At 38.9% G+C, this 16,823-nt stretch overlaps 1 protein-coding gene across 1 annotated transcript in view; it reads right to left on the minus strand.

Annotated features, from left to right (window-relative positions):
* Window positions 1-1,271: 1,271 nt before the first annotated feature.
* The window catches only part of ZBTB8A (zinc finger and BTB domain containing 8A), a 36,571-nt gene continuing 21,019 nt past the window's right edge, over window positions 1,272-16,823 (minus strand). Inside the window, exons 2-4 of the mRNA XM_024765258.1 lie at window positions 9,670-10,490; window positions 6,636-6,805; window positions 1,272-1,955 (exon numbers count right to left, since the gene is read on the minus strand). Of these exons, the coding sequence (XP_024621026.1) occupies window positions 1,623-1,955; window positions 6,636-6,805; window positions 9,670-10,489 (1,323 nt within the window). The 5' untranslated portion in view covers window position 10,490 and the 3' untranslated portion in view covers window positions 1,272-1,622. The remainder of the gene's footprint in view (window positions 1,956-6,635; window positions 6,806-9,669; window positions 10,491-16,823) is intronic.

The following is a 16,823-nucleotide window of genomic DNA, read 5'->3' on the forward strand; positions in this document are numbered from 1 at the left end:
ATAAAAAAAACTTAAAGAAATTAACCATTTTGGCCCACAAATTGGTATTAAGGACAATCATTAATTAAAGAGTAAGAGAAAATAACATAAAAAGTATCTTGAGGTATGTCATGGCAGTTAAAAATACAGTATAATACATGGAGCCTCTATCAAAATTAAAACAAGCTTAATTGGGATAACTTGCCAAGACCTTTATGAACAGTTCTTTACTTCTAGTATTTAGATTTTATCTTTACAACTAAAATAATGCATCTCCAATTTGACTGTAATTTTGGAATGTTTCATAATTCATATAGGGGAGGAGTTAAAACTTAATTTTGTATTCTAGTAGAAAAGTTTGTTTTGAAGAAATTATAAATTATATAAACTGCTTAAAGAACTTAGGAGAATAATGTGTTCAAATAGTTTTATATATAAAATTTATATATAAATAACATAAAAACATGTCAATAGGTACTATAGGGACGTTACTTAGCACTACTTGAATAACTCTAGTTCAAGATATTATATGTTGTTGAAGTTGATTAAATTCCTCTTCTTTCATACTTTCTAATTCTCATAGGCTTCTTTTTATAATTATTGCAGATTGGTGAGGTTTGACTTCACTTCTTCACCATTTCAGGGGACTATCCAGGGAGAGACAGTTGAAAGAGGACTGTTTAAAATCAAAACCCGTCCAGTCACCAGTCCCACCACTTAAACTTTCTGACCTTAATTTCCTCATTTGTAAATCAGAGACAATACTATTTACCTTGCTGATTAGGTGGGGAGATGTGTGAAAGAGCACTTTATAAGTAATATAGTAGTATATAAAAGGAGGAAATTAATCTTAAGAACCGGTAAGAACCTCCAGTTTTCTTTTTTTCTCTGGAGAGGAAGAGAGCTATATAGACAGATCCTCAAAAAACTACCTTGACAGTATCAGTTTCAGGCTTTAAGAAAGTGATGTCTGCACATAATCTCTGATCAGCTTCTATTTTAGAGTTTGTTCTTTTTAAACACTGACTACATAAGAGTAATTTTTAACTTAATGACAAAAGTTTCAAATATGAATGATTTCAAACAGTTTAGGTTTGTTTTCTGCCATAATTCTAAAATATTTAGGATATTGGAATAATGATAGGTCATTTTCAGTCTGAAGGTAATGGACTAATTAGTTTAGTCAGGTAGGGTGCCAGAGCCTTAAATGTGCTCTTACCTGGTTCCCTGTGAAAATTCAATAGTGGTAGTTTATATGTTTTTGAAACACCTTGAAATTATATTATATACAGTTTGGTTGTGGTGAATTTATTTAAAATATTTTCTTTGAAAAAAGTTCACTAAGTAGATCTTCCAATATTAAAAAAAAGGTATCTCTGTAATAAAAGTAAGAGGATTAATTGTTCATCCATCATGCCAACTCAAGCCAGGTCTTTCTTTCCAGTGCAGCAACAGATTTTAGGGCAACAAAGTTCAGAATGGATACAATGGCCTGTTCAGAAAGCATGCAAGTGATATCAGGTCATTCATTACTTTCAGGTCAGTCTGATAATTTGTTAACCAGACTCTGACCATGGAAAGAGAGAGTTATGGGAAGTCAATGTAAGTTGCAGACATGCCAGATCTGTTGGTTCACATCCCAGCTACCTGATGTTGGGCTTTATTTCCTTTTCTTCTTCTTCTTCACTATCATCAACCTGTTGTATGACCAGATCAGCAGACCCATCCTCTACAATCTCCACGTATGATCTATTCTCATCTTCACCCAAGTGCCATCTGGAATCCTTATCTCCATCTGATGGGGACATAAGATGCTGTTCAGCTTCCAAATCAATGGGGAGGCTGTCTATGCCAACTTCAGCAAGGCACTCATTACAGAGTCTGTAGCGCCTGGTTCCTTCCTGTACCACTTGACCTGTTAGATCAGTCACATGGCGTTTGCATTTTCTGCAGATCAGTTTGCATGCCTGGTGAATCTGTGTAGAGATTTAAATAGTGATAAAAAAAGATTTTTCAAAAGCAGAACAGTTTGATATTCTAAGTACCAATTCATAAATTTAAAATGTTCAAAGCCAAGCATTAGTATTAAATTAACATCTAGTTATTAGAAAAAAATCATAGGTTTTGGTGATAAATTAATGTCACAGAAATATTAAATACCAGCTTTCTCTAAATAATGTCTACTATGTTTTTATGATTAATATTACATACTTAATAATTTCACATATCCCTTAATCCAATAATACTTTTATATCTGAGGTAACAAGGGACACATTCCCAGAATAATACAAAATTATTGCAAACACTTAATATCTGCCATATACTTTTCTAAGGACTTTACATATCTTTTTTTTTTTTTGGCGGTACGCAGGCCTCTCACTGTTGTGGCCTCTCCCGTTGCGGAGCACAGGCTCCGGACACGCAGGCTCAGCGGCCATGGCTCACGAGCCTAGCCACACTGCGGCATGTGGGATCTTCCCGGACCGGGGCACGAACCCATGTCCCCTGCATCGGCAGGCGGACTCTCAACCACTGCGCCACCAGGGAAGCCCAGGACTTTCCATATCTTAATTCAGGGGAAAAAACTCATTTCATTTGAATACTAATATTTTGTTATTTTGCTAGAGAAAGAAAAAATATTGTCCCAAATTTAAATTTGTCAAAAAATATTTTCAATATAAGGATTATTGCCACTTTTATTAATGAAAGATCTAATAGAAAGAAGACTGGACTAGGAACTGGAAAGCTTGGGTTCTAGTCCTGCTTTTGTCATTTAATAACGATGTTATCTTGAAGCAAGTAACTTAAAACATTATAAACCTGCTTCCAGGGTGACTGTCAAAATATTTAACAACTGGTAAGGTATGGGCACCACCCAAACAAAATAGAAGCCTGACTATCAGAATGGACACTGGTTATAAACAACCACTGTGGTGGTTCTGCTACATATCAGTCTATTATTATTCCTAACTGCTCCGTTATTACTAATAGGGATACAACTCAGGTTGTGTGGACCAAATGAGTTAATATGTGTGAAATGCTTTGGGAAGAAGTTGTAATTGATGAATAATTGTATATTATAGTTAGTAATTTTGTTCAATAGCTGTCAGAGCAATAGATTATAGATTCTAATCTAAAAATTATTACATATAATTAACTATATATGCTGAATTAATGTTTATGGCATATTCATTTAGATAATGTCAGAATGGTATGAAAGTGGGCCACCAAACACAAATAGTCAAAAAACCCAAGAGAACTAAAGCAGTCTGGTAAAATATCTAAGAAAATGTATGGGACTACCACTCAGTACAGTTATTATCTTCTGCTTAACCACTGACATATTAGTCAGTAAATGTTGAAAGTACATAATTTGAGTGTACCTTTATTTCTCCTGAGATAGAATCAGTATTATGGTTATCCTATGTGGCACTGTTTTTAGTACAAAGTTCTGACACAGATTCCTGTTCATCCCCCTCCAAATCCAATACAGTTATGAAGACAAAGAAATTAAGTGAAACACTGGAATGTTAAAACTGAAAATATCATCACGAACTCACTCTTTTAAAAATATATACCTTCTAGCTCAAAAACAATCTGAAAAGGATACCCTAATAACAATGAGCACCCTGGGTGTCCAAATTTTGGTTTCTAATTTCGTTCCCCGCTAAGAGGTACCAAAGCTCCTTTGAGAAATGGCTGATTCCGGTTTTGCGGCGTGGGAAGTACAAGATGAGCCTAGGGCTCTTTTGGAGCCAGAGAACAAGAGCACTGAAAATTTAATGGAGTTGTGACAAAAGGACACAAGAGCCAGCTTCAATGGTCCCCACTGCACAAATCTGAAATTTTGAGTATCAAAAAAATAATAATTGTTATGGATCCAAACATAATGAACCAATGAAAATTCATGAGAACATATGCTATTTAAAAAAACAAAGCCAGAAAAAACTCATATACCATTTGAGGCTACTATTAAATCACTCTTTACTTTGAAAATTGGTGGTTAAAGGGAAATAATTAAACATTTATCTTGCTTCTCCTGCAGGAACCCTATTTCAAAGTAACCAAATAGCCCCAGGTGATGAAGGAAAGCTTTACTTTATAGAATTCCAGCTAATAATATAGAAGGAAGGATAATATTAGTAAATCATTCCACAACTCCAAGTAAAATTAATAATTTGGACAGAGATTACCAATTGGCATTAATACTATTAAATGAATAGTTCATGGGGAAATGGATAGTCATATAATACCAAAATAGTTACACAGAGATTCCTTTCTAATTACAATGCAATGGTGGGATCATAGTATCATCACCCTAATCCAGTGATCAATTGTAACAACATGAATGATGGGTCCACCAGATATGATGTGTCTCCTAATGTGACACAATATGAAACATACAATTTTGTCTTTGATGAAAGTATTTAACTTGAGTCCATTAAGCCTCCAGATAAAACTCGTTTCCGGAAAATGCAGGGGGTGATAAAAGAACAAGCTAAAGATGACACCATGCAGAAGCAAGCAGAGAAATCCAGAGGTAGGATATTTTGTAAAACAATTGGCTCAATATCTTCAGTAAGTCAATGTTATTTTTAAAAAGGTGGGGGGGTGGCAGGGGCGGGTAGGGAACTATGCTAGCTCAAAAACATATTTAAGGGATCTAACAATGAGATGAGTTCTGGATTGGATTCTGGCTCAGACACACCAGCTATAAGTGGTATTTTAGGAAACTATAGATAAATTTGAACTGTGTAACACAAAATTTTATTGATATGGAAAGGTAGAGATTATTCACTAAAGAAAACAGGTTACAGGGGCTTCCCTGGTGGCGCAGTGGTTAAGAATCCACCTGCTAATGGAGGGGACACAGGTTTGAGCCCTGGTCTGGGAAGACCACACATACCGCGGAGCAACTAAGCCCGTGCCCCACAGCTACTGATCCTGCACTCTAGAGCCCACGAGCCACAACTACTGAAGCCCGCACACCTAGAGCCCATGCTCTACAACAAGAGAAGCCACCGCAATGAGAAGCCTGCGCACCGCAAGGAAGAGTAGCCCCCACTCGCCGCAACAAGAGAAAGCCCACGTGCAGCAACAAAGACCCAGTGCAGCCAAAAATAAATGAATAAAATAAATAAATCTAAAAACAAAAAAAGAAAGCAGGTTACAAAATAGCATATACAGTATGATATCATTTTGGTTAAAGAAAATAAATGCACATGATAAAGTGTTAAGAATGGTAATATCTGGGTGGTAAAAATATGATATTTTTATTTTCTTATTCTTACGTCTATTTTTGTAGTTTTTATAATGCATACTTATTGCTTTTGTAATAATAAAAGGTTATTTTAACTTTTAAATTAGCTTCAGAGATTAATGAGAGTTTGTTTTGCTCACTGCCATATACCTAGCTCTTAGAAAAGGGTCTGGCACATCGTAGGTGCTCAATATATATTTGTTGGATGAATCCCTAGAAAGCAATGCATCAAGTGACCAATACCCTTCCAAATTAAAAGGAGCTCATATAAATGAAATAAAAGTATGGGTAATAGAACATCAATTTTGGAAAAAATTTTTGCTGCAAGATGAACAGCAGAGTAATTCCAATGTCACTACCAATGTCACCAGGGAAGTCCCATCACTACCTTATTAAACCACCAGAGCACTGAACAGAAAATTCCCTGAGATTTTTCTGACTGCTGACAGTCCAGTCCTTGATTGAGAGTCGCCCTATTGCCCATCTCACTCCATTCCTTCAGGAGACCAGAGAAACTGGAGAGACACTAGAAAGAGGCTGTAGTGGAGAGAGGTCAGACAGCAGAAACTAGACTGACAACCTACCAGACAAGGATTCAAGAATCACTAGCAGATGCTTAATATCTGAAGTGGTGATTCTGACATAGATATTTTAAAAGTTTTAAACATTTTAGAAGTTTACATTGTCTTTGGCTCTGAAAAAACCGGGATATAAAAATAATAGATTTTAAGTGAATTGAAATGGATATTCAAAAGAATATCTTATTTCAAGGTTTCAGAAGAGAAAAAAAAACCTATTTTAAAAAATATGGGGCTTCCCTGGTGGCGCAGTGGTTAAGAATCTGCCTGCCAATGCAAGGGACAAGGGTTTGAGCACTGGCCTGGGAAGATCCCACATGCTGTGGAGCAGCTAAGCCCGTGCACCACAACTACTGAGCCTGCGCTCTAGAGCCCGTGCTCCACAACTACTGAGCCTGCGCTCTAGAGCCCGTGCTCCACAACTACTGAGCCTGCGCTCTAGAGCCCGCGAGCCACAACTACTGAGCACACGTGCCACAACTACTGAAGCCCGCGCACCTAGAGGCTGTGCTCCGCAACAAGAGAAGCCGCCTCAATGAGAAGCCCTCACACCGCAACGAAGAGTAGCCCCCGCTCACCGCAACTAGAGAAAGCCCATGTGCAGCAACGAAAGACCCAACACAGCCAAAAATAAATAAACAAATAAATAAAAATTTAAAATATATAAAATTATGTGCAAAGTAAAACATTAAATTGGAAAAATTGTTTAATATTGCATAGTTGTGTGAAAAGATTTTCCTCAGTGAACTAGATTATCCTAGAGCAGATAAATGCATGTATTTCCTAAAAAGTAAAATGATGAAAAACCATATACATACTGTTCGAAAATGGCTACTTAGATGGTCTAGCCGGCTAAATCTTTTCCCACAAGCTTGACAGGGATAGGGCCTTTCTCCTGTGTGACAACGAAGGTGGCGCTTGAGGTCTGCCTTCCGCTTCACCACATGTGTGCAGTACGGGCACTTGAACCTCATCCTGGGCAGGTCATCTGTCAAGAGACAGTTTGATTAAGTCACCGGAAAGTTCATAATCACCGTTCTGATAACATCAAGAATCCAAAAGGGGCTGGAGAGTCCAATCTCGGAAAGGTAGGCAACAAGGAGAAGGAAGAAATTTTATAAAGACTAGATTGTCAGTGTAATCCGAAGTATAGAACCGTACCTTCAGGATTTGATATATTTACGAAGCCTGGGTAGATTTAGACTGTTCCACTCATCGTTTTATTTAATGGCGTGGAGTCACTAGATTTAAGTAAAGAAGTAGTACTACTAGATTTTAAAACTACAGACACAATCCAGGGTCTTTACGCTTTTAAGTAATTTGTTTTATTTACATGGGTTTATCACCCCCTACCCCTCCCAACCCCCGCTCTTAACTTTTCTTTAAAAAAATTTTTTTAATCGTTCCACCTGGGCAGGAATCTGACTCGCAGGCATTCAGTCATAATCCCACAGATGGTAGCTTCACCCCATTGGCTCCGCAGCCAAGCACACACACCAGATGTCTGAACCCCCTTGCTCTTACTTTTCATACAGCTGTACTGCTTTTCTTTTAAAGGTTATAAAGTGTCAAGGATCTTTAATCGTTTGTTTTAAAACTCACACATATTCAAAATGTTAGTTGTGGTTGGAGGCAAACCTCAATTTAACAGCAGTTAAGTTCAGCTGTTCATTATTCAAGTTAGATTTAAATAACTTATAGTTACAAAAGTGCAAAGCCCAAGAAAGGATAACTGTTGCTGTTTTAAAATGCAACAGAGATTTCCCATTTTTGCTCTGTTATTTCTGTCTGCCTTGGTCAATGGTAGAGTGCCTCAGCATTTTCAGAAAGCTTTATAATATGATACAGTTTCATGTATTTTCATGTTAGTATCCTACAGGAAAATGTGATTAGTAAAAATCAATCAGGTTGCCTATTACTTTTTTTTTTTTTTGCGGTACGCGGGCCGCTCACTGTTGTGGCCTCTACCATTGCGGAGCACAGGATCCGGACGCGCAGGCTCAGCGGCCATGGCTCACGGGCCCAGCCGCTCCGCGGCATGTGGGATCTTCCTGGACCGGGGCACAAACCTGCGTCCTCTGAATCAGCAGGCGGACTCTCAACCACTGCGCCACCAGGGAAGCCCTGCCTATTACTTTTAAATATGTTATCTATAACCAAATTATTTTCAAATTTACACAACCAGGGAAATGTGAATATTGTTTGGCTTTTAGTAATATTAAGGACTTGTTAATTTTGTTTAGGTAAGATAATAATGGTATTGTAGTTTTTTTTCTAAGACTATATTTTAGGGACACATTCTGAAATATTTACACATGAAAACATATGATGTCTGAGATTTGCTTAAAAATGGGAGTGGTCGGGGGCAGAGGTACAGATGAAACGAGACTGGTCATGAGTGGGACTGGGTAATGGGTGCATGGCGGTTAATTAGACTACTCTACTTTTATATATACTTGGAATTTTTCTAAAATTAAAAACTTAAATATATCAACTAAATCTTTTTTTTCTTTTTTTTAAACATCCTTATTGGCCGCCTGCTGTCATCTAAATCTTATACTCTGCAAGAGTTTAATTTCATCATAATTTTTCTTTAAATTCACATGTCAACTATTAAGCAAATTTGCTAACTGATTAACTGGTGGGGGAACTGGATGGTATACATTTCTAATCTCTGTTCTCTACTTTGAAACTATCAGCCTCCAATAATATCTCTGATTTTACTACTATCATAAAAATGATGGGCTTCCCTGGTGGCGCAGTGGTTGAGAGTCTGCCTGCCAATGCAGGGGACACGGGTTCAAGCCCTGGTCTGGGAAGATCCCACGTGCCACGGAGCAGCTGGGCCCGTGAGCTACAAATACTGAGCTCTGCGCGTCTGGAGCCTGTGCTCCGCAGCAAGATCTCTACTTTGAAACTATCAGCCTCCAATAATATCTCTGATTTTACTACTATCATAAAAATGAGATGCTTCATGGTGGTACAGAGATACAGTATCAATATTATATGTTGTATTAGTTAAGTTTTTAAAAATTATGTATTTATATCTTAATAAAATCAGATTTAGTTTAATTTCTTTTCGATACTGGGTCCGTGAACCTTTACCAATATGTATGGTTGCTCTATTTAACTTTTCTGTATAAAAATACTGCTCCTGAGTGAATACTCAGAAAAAAAAGTAGGGCTTCGCTGGTGGCACAGTGGTTGAGAGTCCGCCTGCCGATACAGGGGACACGGGTTCATGCCCCGGTCCAGGAAGATCCCACATGCTGCGGAGCGGCTGGGCCCGTGAGCCATGGCTGCTGAGCCTGCGCGTCCGGAGCTTGTGCTCCGCAACGGGAGAGGCCACGACAGTGAGCGGCCCACGTACCGCAAAAAAGAAAAAAAGTAAACTATTTAAAGTGAAAATATGATATATAACTGAATATGATGTATAACTGTACAGCAAAGTGTGCTGTGCACCTGAAACTAACACAGCATTGTTAATCAACTATACTCCAATATAAAATTTTAAAAAATAAAGTGAAAATATGTGTCTTAAGGATTGAACCATTTCACAAAAGAGCTTTAAACATTTAACAGTAATCTAATTGCCCACAGATAAGCAGGTTTCGAAATTCATGGGTTTCTGACCCTCAGAACTCTATTGTTTTGACTTCATTAAATTTATCCAGTATTATAATTTTTAAAATTTGTGTTTTATGCATAGATTTCATTAGAGAAGTATGACTTAAAAAAAATCACTTGTTTCAACTGCCCATAACACCTAAAAGTAAGGGCATGTTGAGATAGGATTGATTTACATCAGAGTCTTGGAACCTGGCTGAGGGGACTGATTCTCTTTCTGGGTACCTGGAAAACTTCTTGATGTGACATCAGATCCTTGACCATACTGATAGCCAACAGGAGTAGAGTCCATTTCCGCATCCATTTGTGCCTGTTCTTCAGATTGCGAAACGTGGCTGGAAGAATCAGATGTTCGTGCTTCTCGTTTGCTTGACTTATAATGAGCCATTTCAGAAGGCTGTGACAACCTCAAATGTTTGGACTTTTTAATGGAATCTTTCCTTTGTTCATGCTTGGCCAGAGGCTGTTGAGTATTCCTTTGGGAGGCTGGATGGTAATTATACTTACTCCAAGATTTCCCACTTATACCTGTTCCTTGATCTGGGCTTAGGTGAGAATGTGGAGAACTGCTTTCATCTTGCCAGCCACCGCTATAAAAAGAGGAGCGTTCTATACCATCAGAACTGGCATTTTTATCCGAAAGGCTGAAATAGCGATCCTTTTCTTTTTCACTAATGTCTAATGAAGATTTAATAAAGGTCTTACATACACTAATGACATCAGTCATCTGAAGGAAGCTAGCAGCAGACATCACTTCTATGACATTCTGACCTGTGAGAGAGAGCTTGCCGGAATAGACAAAGTCCAGGATAACTGTAAAAGTGTCAGGGGAGAAAGCCTGAAACGTTGCTGTGGTTGGCTGACTTGTCTCCTTGGAGTTCTGGGAAAGAAGCATTTTAAAGTAGCCGCTACTAGCAAATAATACATTTCGATGGGCTTTAAAGACCTTTCCTTCAACCAGAATACTGCAGTCACAAAATACATCCTGCCTGCGCTGCTCATTCAGTTGTTGCAGGAGGTGAGACTGATGAGAGGAAATCTCCATTCTAAAGAGGAAAAGAAACAGTGGTTACCAAAATCAGAGTAACACTGCGTCTCCGAGTCAAGTAAAATGACAGTCAGAAACCTCTGTCCTTTTTCCATTAAAAACACTTTCTCCTTAGAGAGTATCGTCTCCAAGACACAGAAGATAATGGGTTTCAGGATATCATGTAAGACTCTACTCTTAGTTAGTTATTACATTTTTAGACAATTATTTGTTCAGTCACTGAACCTGATTGAGCATCTTCTATAAATCAGGCCTTCTGCTCTATATGGTGAACTAAACAGGCTTGATTCTTGCCTCCATGTAGTTTTTAATCTAGCCGGGTACCAGCTTGAAACAAATACTCATATGAAGTTATAAATGACAAGTTAAGTGCTAAGACAGAAGGAGCGTGCTCTTAGTATAAAAAGGTGAACTAGTTTAGATTGGGATGGAGAGGGTTAGGGAATACCTCTCCAAGAAGTCACATTTAAGCTGAGACCTCAAAGGCGACTAGGAATTAGCCAGGTGAAGAATGAAGGGAGAAGATTTCTGATTCCAGCAAAATGGTGGTCTAGAAAGTGCTGAAACTTTGCTGTCACAAATCTCTAGAGATGCTGGCTAAAATACTGCCAAAGCTTTAAACTGTATGGCTGAGCTGCTGGGGCAGCAACATGGGCTCCGGTTTTTATCAGTAACAGAAATTGGAACTCTCTAAGGATTCAACCGTAATGAAAAAGGACTAGTAAACTTTGCCCCGAAGTCCAGGGAAAAGGCAAAGAAAGTTTGTCTTTGCAGGGCCTTAGTTGGGAAGAAAAAAATCCCTAGGTGAGATATCAAACCCAAGGTTGTGCTTTGTGAGGTTCTGGAGTCCAAATTTATTTTACCTGCTTGGTGTGGGAAACCTCAAACTGAAAAATTACCATGAGAATTAGTCCTGGGCTGGTGGTGTCTGTGGGGACACCTTGCAGAAGCAAATGCCAAACTGCTCAGGAGGGAAGCTCTCAGAACCCAGGCCAGGTGGGAAATAAGCTCTGCTTAAACCAAACTCAGTCATTCCCGTCTCTGTACAGAGTGGATCATTTCCAATATTGTACCACCATGATGTCTAATATGGCCTATCTTAAAAACTCCCCTTGATTTCACATCTATTTCTGGCTACTACTCCATTTCTCTGCTCCCTTTACACAGAGTTCATTGAAAGAGTTTTTTGTCTTGTTTTTTTCATTTGCTATCTTCACTTCTCCCATTCTAATCAGGTTTCCATCCCCATCCATCAAAACCCACTTTTTGAAAGATCATTAGTAACCTGCATGTTGTCAAATCCAATGGTCACTTCTTTGTCCTCATTTTACTGACACAGTGGATCACTCTTTTCATCCTTTCAAACGCTTGTTGCACTTACTTGGCTGCCAGGACACCACTCCTTCATGGTTCTTCTACTGCTCACTCCTCAGTCTCCTCTCCTGGCTCTTCCTTGTCTAATCTCTAAGTGCTTTGGGATTCAGAACATGCTACCCCTCAAGATGGCACCTTGGCATATTGAGTATTTTGAATTGAAGGAGTCTGAGTAAACAGCAGAATCAGAAAGGTCACTCTGACACCCCCTCCCTTTTCCACTGCAACAGATCACAAAACCCTCAGGTGAGAGGTGTCCACCCTACACCCAGAGGAAAGGAGCCTCCTTATCTCAGAAGACAAAGGGACGCTGAGAAGACTCTGAACAAACAGGCTTTGCTGGGTGTGCTCCAGTTTTCTAACCTTACCTCTTACTCCTTATTCTACCACGTTCTTCCACGACTCTCCACTCTTCACCAAGCCTAGCATAAAAATACTCAGGTCTGTCTCTTCGGGCCTTCATTTCCTTATGCAGCCTTCTGTGTCATGTAAAATTTATATTGAGTAAATTTGTATGCATTTCTCCTGCTAATCTGTTAGTTTGATTTTCAGACACAGCCCGGATGAAGGTCAAGGTAAATTTTTTCTCCCCTACAGCTGGAATGTCGCAGGCCTCAGGGCTCAGACCTCTCCTCTACTTATATCATTCCCTAGGTGAGCCCATCCAGTCTCATAGCTTTAAATACCATTTTACATATCTAGCCCCTGACCTCTTCCCTGAACCTCAGACTCAAATTATCTGTTTATCTGCATCTCCACTTAGATGTTTAATAGGCATCCCGAGCTCAACAGATCCCAAACCACTCTTCATTCATCCTCACCTTAAACCTGCCTTTCCTATAGTCCTATCCATCTCAGGAAATGGTAACTCCAGTCCACTTATTTAGACCAAAAACATGAAGAGTCATCTTTGACTGTGTGTTGTCAGCTTTACCTTCAAAACAAATCCAAAATCCTACCACTTCTGTGCTACTGCTGTTACCACTTCACTCTATCACCTATTATCAACAGCCTCCTAATTAGTCTCCTTGCAACTTCAGTCTAGTCTGAATACAGCAGCCATGGTGACGCTTCTGAAACACGAGTGAAATCATGTTACCCCTCTGCACAAAACCCTCCAAAGAAAGGTTCCCCACCCAACCCCAAAGTTCTTCTCATGACCTACACCATCTGCATCCTGCCCCTCCTGGTACCTCTCTGCCCGCATCCCTTCTGCTCTACCCCTCACACACTGCATCCCAGCTCCAAAGACCTCTGCTTGTTCCCAAACATTCAAGGCATGTTCCTGTCATGCAGCCTTGTACTTGCTATGCCTTCTGCTTGGAAATGCTTCCTCCAGATATACACATAGCTCACATTCTCACATTTTCTAGGATTCTGCTCAAATGTCACCTTATCCTTTACCATTTCCTTTACCGTTAGCCAGATGAAGAATGAAGGGAGAAGATTTCTTCTCCCATTACCGTTCTTTTTTAAAAAATTAATTAAAATAAATTAATTTAAATAAAGGCTTTCCTTTACCATTCTTTTAAAATTAATTAATTAGTTAATTTTTGGCTGCGTTGGGTCTTCGTTGCTGTGCGCGGGCTTTCTCTAGTTGAGGCAAGCAGGGGCTACTCTTCGTTGCAGTGCGCAGGCTTACTGTGGTGGCTTCTCTTGTTGTGGAGCACGGGCTCTAGAGCGCAGGCTCAGTAGTTGTGGTGCATGCGCTTAGTTGCTCCGTGGCATGTGGGATCTTCCCAGACCAGGGCTCAAACCCGTGTCCCCTGCATTGGCAGGTGGATTCTTAACCACTGCACCACCAGGGAAGCCCCCTTTACCATTCCATGTAAGCACCTCCTCCCACTCTCCGTCCCCTTTCTCGTCTACTCTTTGTTTTCTCCTACTAGAATTTAAGGTCCAAGAGAGCAGAGTTTGCCTGTTTTGTTTACTTATATATTCCCAGCTCCTTGAACAGCACTTGAGCAAACAACAGCTGCTCAATCAATGCTGTTGAATGAATGAGTCAAAAATACTAAAAGACACAAGGCAATTGTTCTTTATAAAGAAGAATCAGCAGGCATAACAAGCAGGGAATTAGTACCACAAGAATTTGAGAAAAATAGTACAAAAATATAGTAGGCTATTAAATAAGTATGTTTAAAATGATCAAAGATAAAAGATGATGTAGACTAGCACATAGTTATGAGCACAGACACTAGAACCAGGTAGCCTGATTGGAATTCTAGTGCTATCACTTAACTAGCTGTGTGAACCTGGGCAATGTATTTAACCTTTGCATTGCTGCTTCCTTATCTGTAAAGTGGAACCAAAAGTAGCACTTATTTCATAGGATTATTGTGAGGATTGAATGAGTTGATGTACATACACCACTCAAAACAGTGTTTGGCATGTAGTAAGTACTTCACAAATTTTAGCTATTCTCCTTTTATTTTATTATTATTATCCATAAGAAAAGGGAAAAAAAAGAAGAGGTAGGTTTGAAGAGGAATCAAATGAACTTAATATATGAAAAATATAAGTAATGAAATTAAAACACCTCATGCTGCAAGATGAGTGCCCCATCTGCAGTCTCATGTCCATATTCCTGGCAGGAAGAAGACAAAAAGACAAAAGGCAATTACCAGCCCAGTCTATCTTCTCTTTTATCAGGAAAAAAAAAAAAAAGTTCTTCCAGATGCCACATCCAGGGGACTGACACTTGCAACTCAATGGCCAGAATCATGTCACCTACTTTTTAGGTGTGCACTCCCACTAATGGTATATATTAATTTCTACTTCTCAATTTTTGCCAACACTTAATATTATCAGATTTTAAAATTTTGCCAATCTTATGGATATGCAATGGTATGCTATTGCTTTTATTTGTATGGACTGAACAACTTTTAATGTTTGTTGACCATGATTAAGTGAATTTCCTTGCTCATTACAATGTTGTCAAGTAACACTGAATAACAGCTAACCACAAAAACAATGTTATACAATAGTATTTATTTAGCTTAGTGCCTTTGGGTTGGATGGGGCAGCTTGTCTAAAGTGGCTGTGTTATTACATGGTCTTACATCTTCCTCCTGGGACTAGTAGGCCAGCCCGGACAATTTCCTCTCATAACAGTGGCTGAAGTATAAAAGACCAAGTGGAAATACATGAGGTCTCTTAAGGCTTAGGCTTGTAACTGCCACACTGTCACATATTCTAATAGACCAAAGCAAATCACATGGCCAAAAGGGAGAAATATCCTCTGGTCTGTTAGTGAGAAGAACTGCAAAGTCATACAACAAAGTGTGTGAATGTTGGTAGGGGGTGATGAACTGGGCCAATAATGCTATCTACACCATATCCTTTCTTATTTGTAAAACTGGATTATCTTTTTCTTATTGATTTATAGGTATCCTTTATATATCTAACATACTAATCCTTTATCAGTTACATGCCTTGCAGATATCTTCTCTCATCTGTGGTTTGTCTTTTTAGCTCCATTAAAGGTAGTTTTCATTAAAAAGCAGCTTTCAGTTTTAATACAGTCAACTTATCAAAGTGTTTTCTCTATCTTGTTTAAGAAATCACTATCTCAAGGACATAAAGATATTTTTTAGAGTTCTGTTTTTCACTTTTAGGGCTTTAATCTACTATTGATTTTGTATATGGTATTCTAATTTTTTTCATATAGATAATCAATCTTTCTGGCACTGTTTATTGAACAGCAAATCCTTTCCCCACTAATCTGTAATGCTACCTCTGTTATTCATCTAGTTTCCATAAATTCATGGATCTATTTCTGAGCTGTCTGATGCCACAACTAAGAGTTCACATGCTGCAACTAAAGATCCCGCACACTGCAACGAAGATCCTGTGTGCCGCAGCTAAGACCCGGTGCAGCCAAAATAAATAAATAAATATTTTTTTTAAATTCTGATTGTCTCTTTGTTCTTCTATATAAAAATTAGGATAAGCTTATCAAGTTTCACTTAAAAATATCCTATAGGGATTTTTTTTCTGGAATTGAATTTATAGTTTATGGGAGAACTCACATCTTTATAATATTGAGTCTTATCATCCATGAATATGGTATAATTCGCCACTCAGGTCTTCTTTCATATTCTTCAGTTATGTTTCCTTATTTTCTTTAAGATCTTGCATGTTTTTTGTTAGATTTATTTCTGTTGCTTATAGGTTTTATTGCTATAGTGAATGGGATAGCAGGCTTCGTCAGCTGAATGGAAATGCTGCTAAAATTTTACCATTAAGAATGATATTTAGGGACTTCCCTGGTGGCGCAGTTGTTAAGAATCCGCCTACCAATGCAGGGGACACAGGTTGAAGCATAATTAATTTTAAAAAAGATTTATTTATTTATTTTTGGCTGCGTCGGGTCTTCATTGTGGCACTTGGGATCTTCGTTGAGGCATGCGGGCTCTTCGTCGTGATGCGTGGGCTTCTCTCTAGTTGCCGCATACAGGCTTCTCCCTAATTGTTGTGTGTGGGTTTTCTCTCTCTAGTTGTGTTGCACGGGCTCCAAGGCGCGTGGGCTCTGTAGTTTGCGGCACGCGGGCTCTCTCGTTGAGGCACGTGACTTCAGTAGTTGTGACATGAGGGCTTAGTTGCCTTGTGGCATGTGGGATCTTAGTTCTCTGACCAGGGATGGAACCCCCGTGCCCTACATTGTAAGGCAGATTCTTTGTCACTGGACCACCAGGGAAGTCCTGAAGCTGTATCTATTTAACAGCTGTTACTCTAATTGTTTCAGTGGATGCTTTTGTTTACCAGTCTGTTATGTAATTTCCCTTCTGTTTATTCATTATTCTATTCCTACTACTCCCCCTACTCACTCAGTACCTTTTTCTGGTAATAACTCCTCAACTTTTCTTAAGAGGATCACCCCTTCACTTCTTTGGTTCTTATGGTTTGGGAGATATTGACTCAACTCATCACTCCAGAGGTCAACTTGTGACCTAGA

The sequence above is a fragment of the Neophocaena asiaeorientalis genome, unplaced genomic scaffold, assembly GCF_003031525.2.
Source record: "Neophocaena asiaeorientalis asiaeorientalis breed wild unplaced genomic scaffold, Neophocaena_asiaeorientalis_V1.1 scaffold409, whole genome shotgun sequence".
Taxonomy (NCBI): Eukaryota; Metazoa; Chordata; class Mammalia; order Artiodactyla; family Phocoenidae; genus Neophocaena; species Neophocaena asiaeorientalis.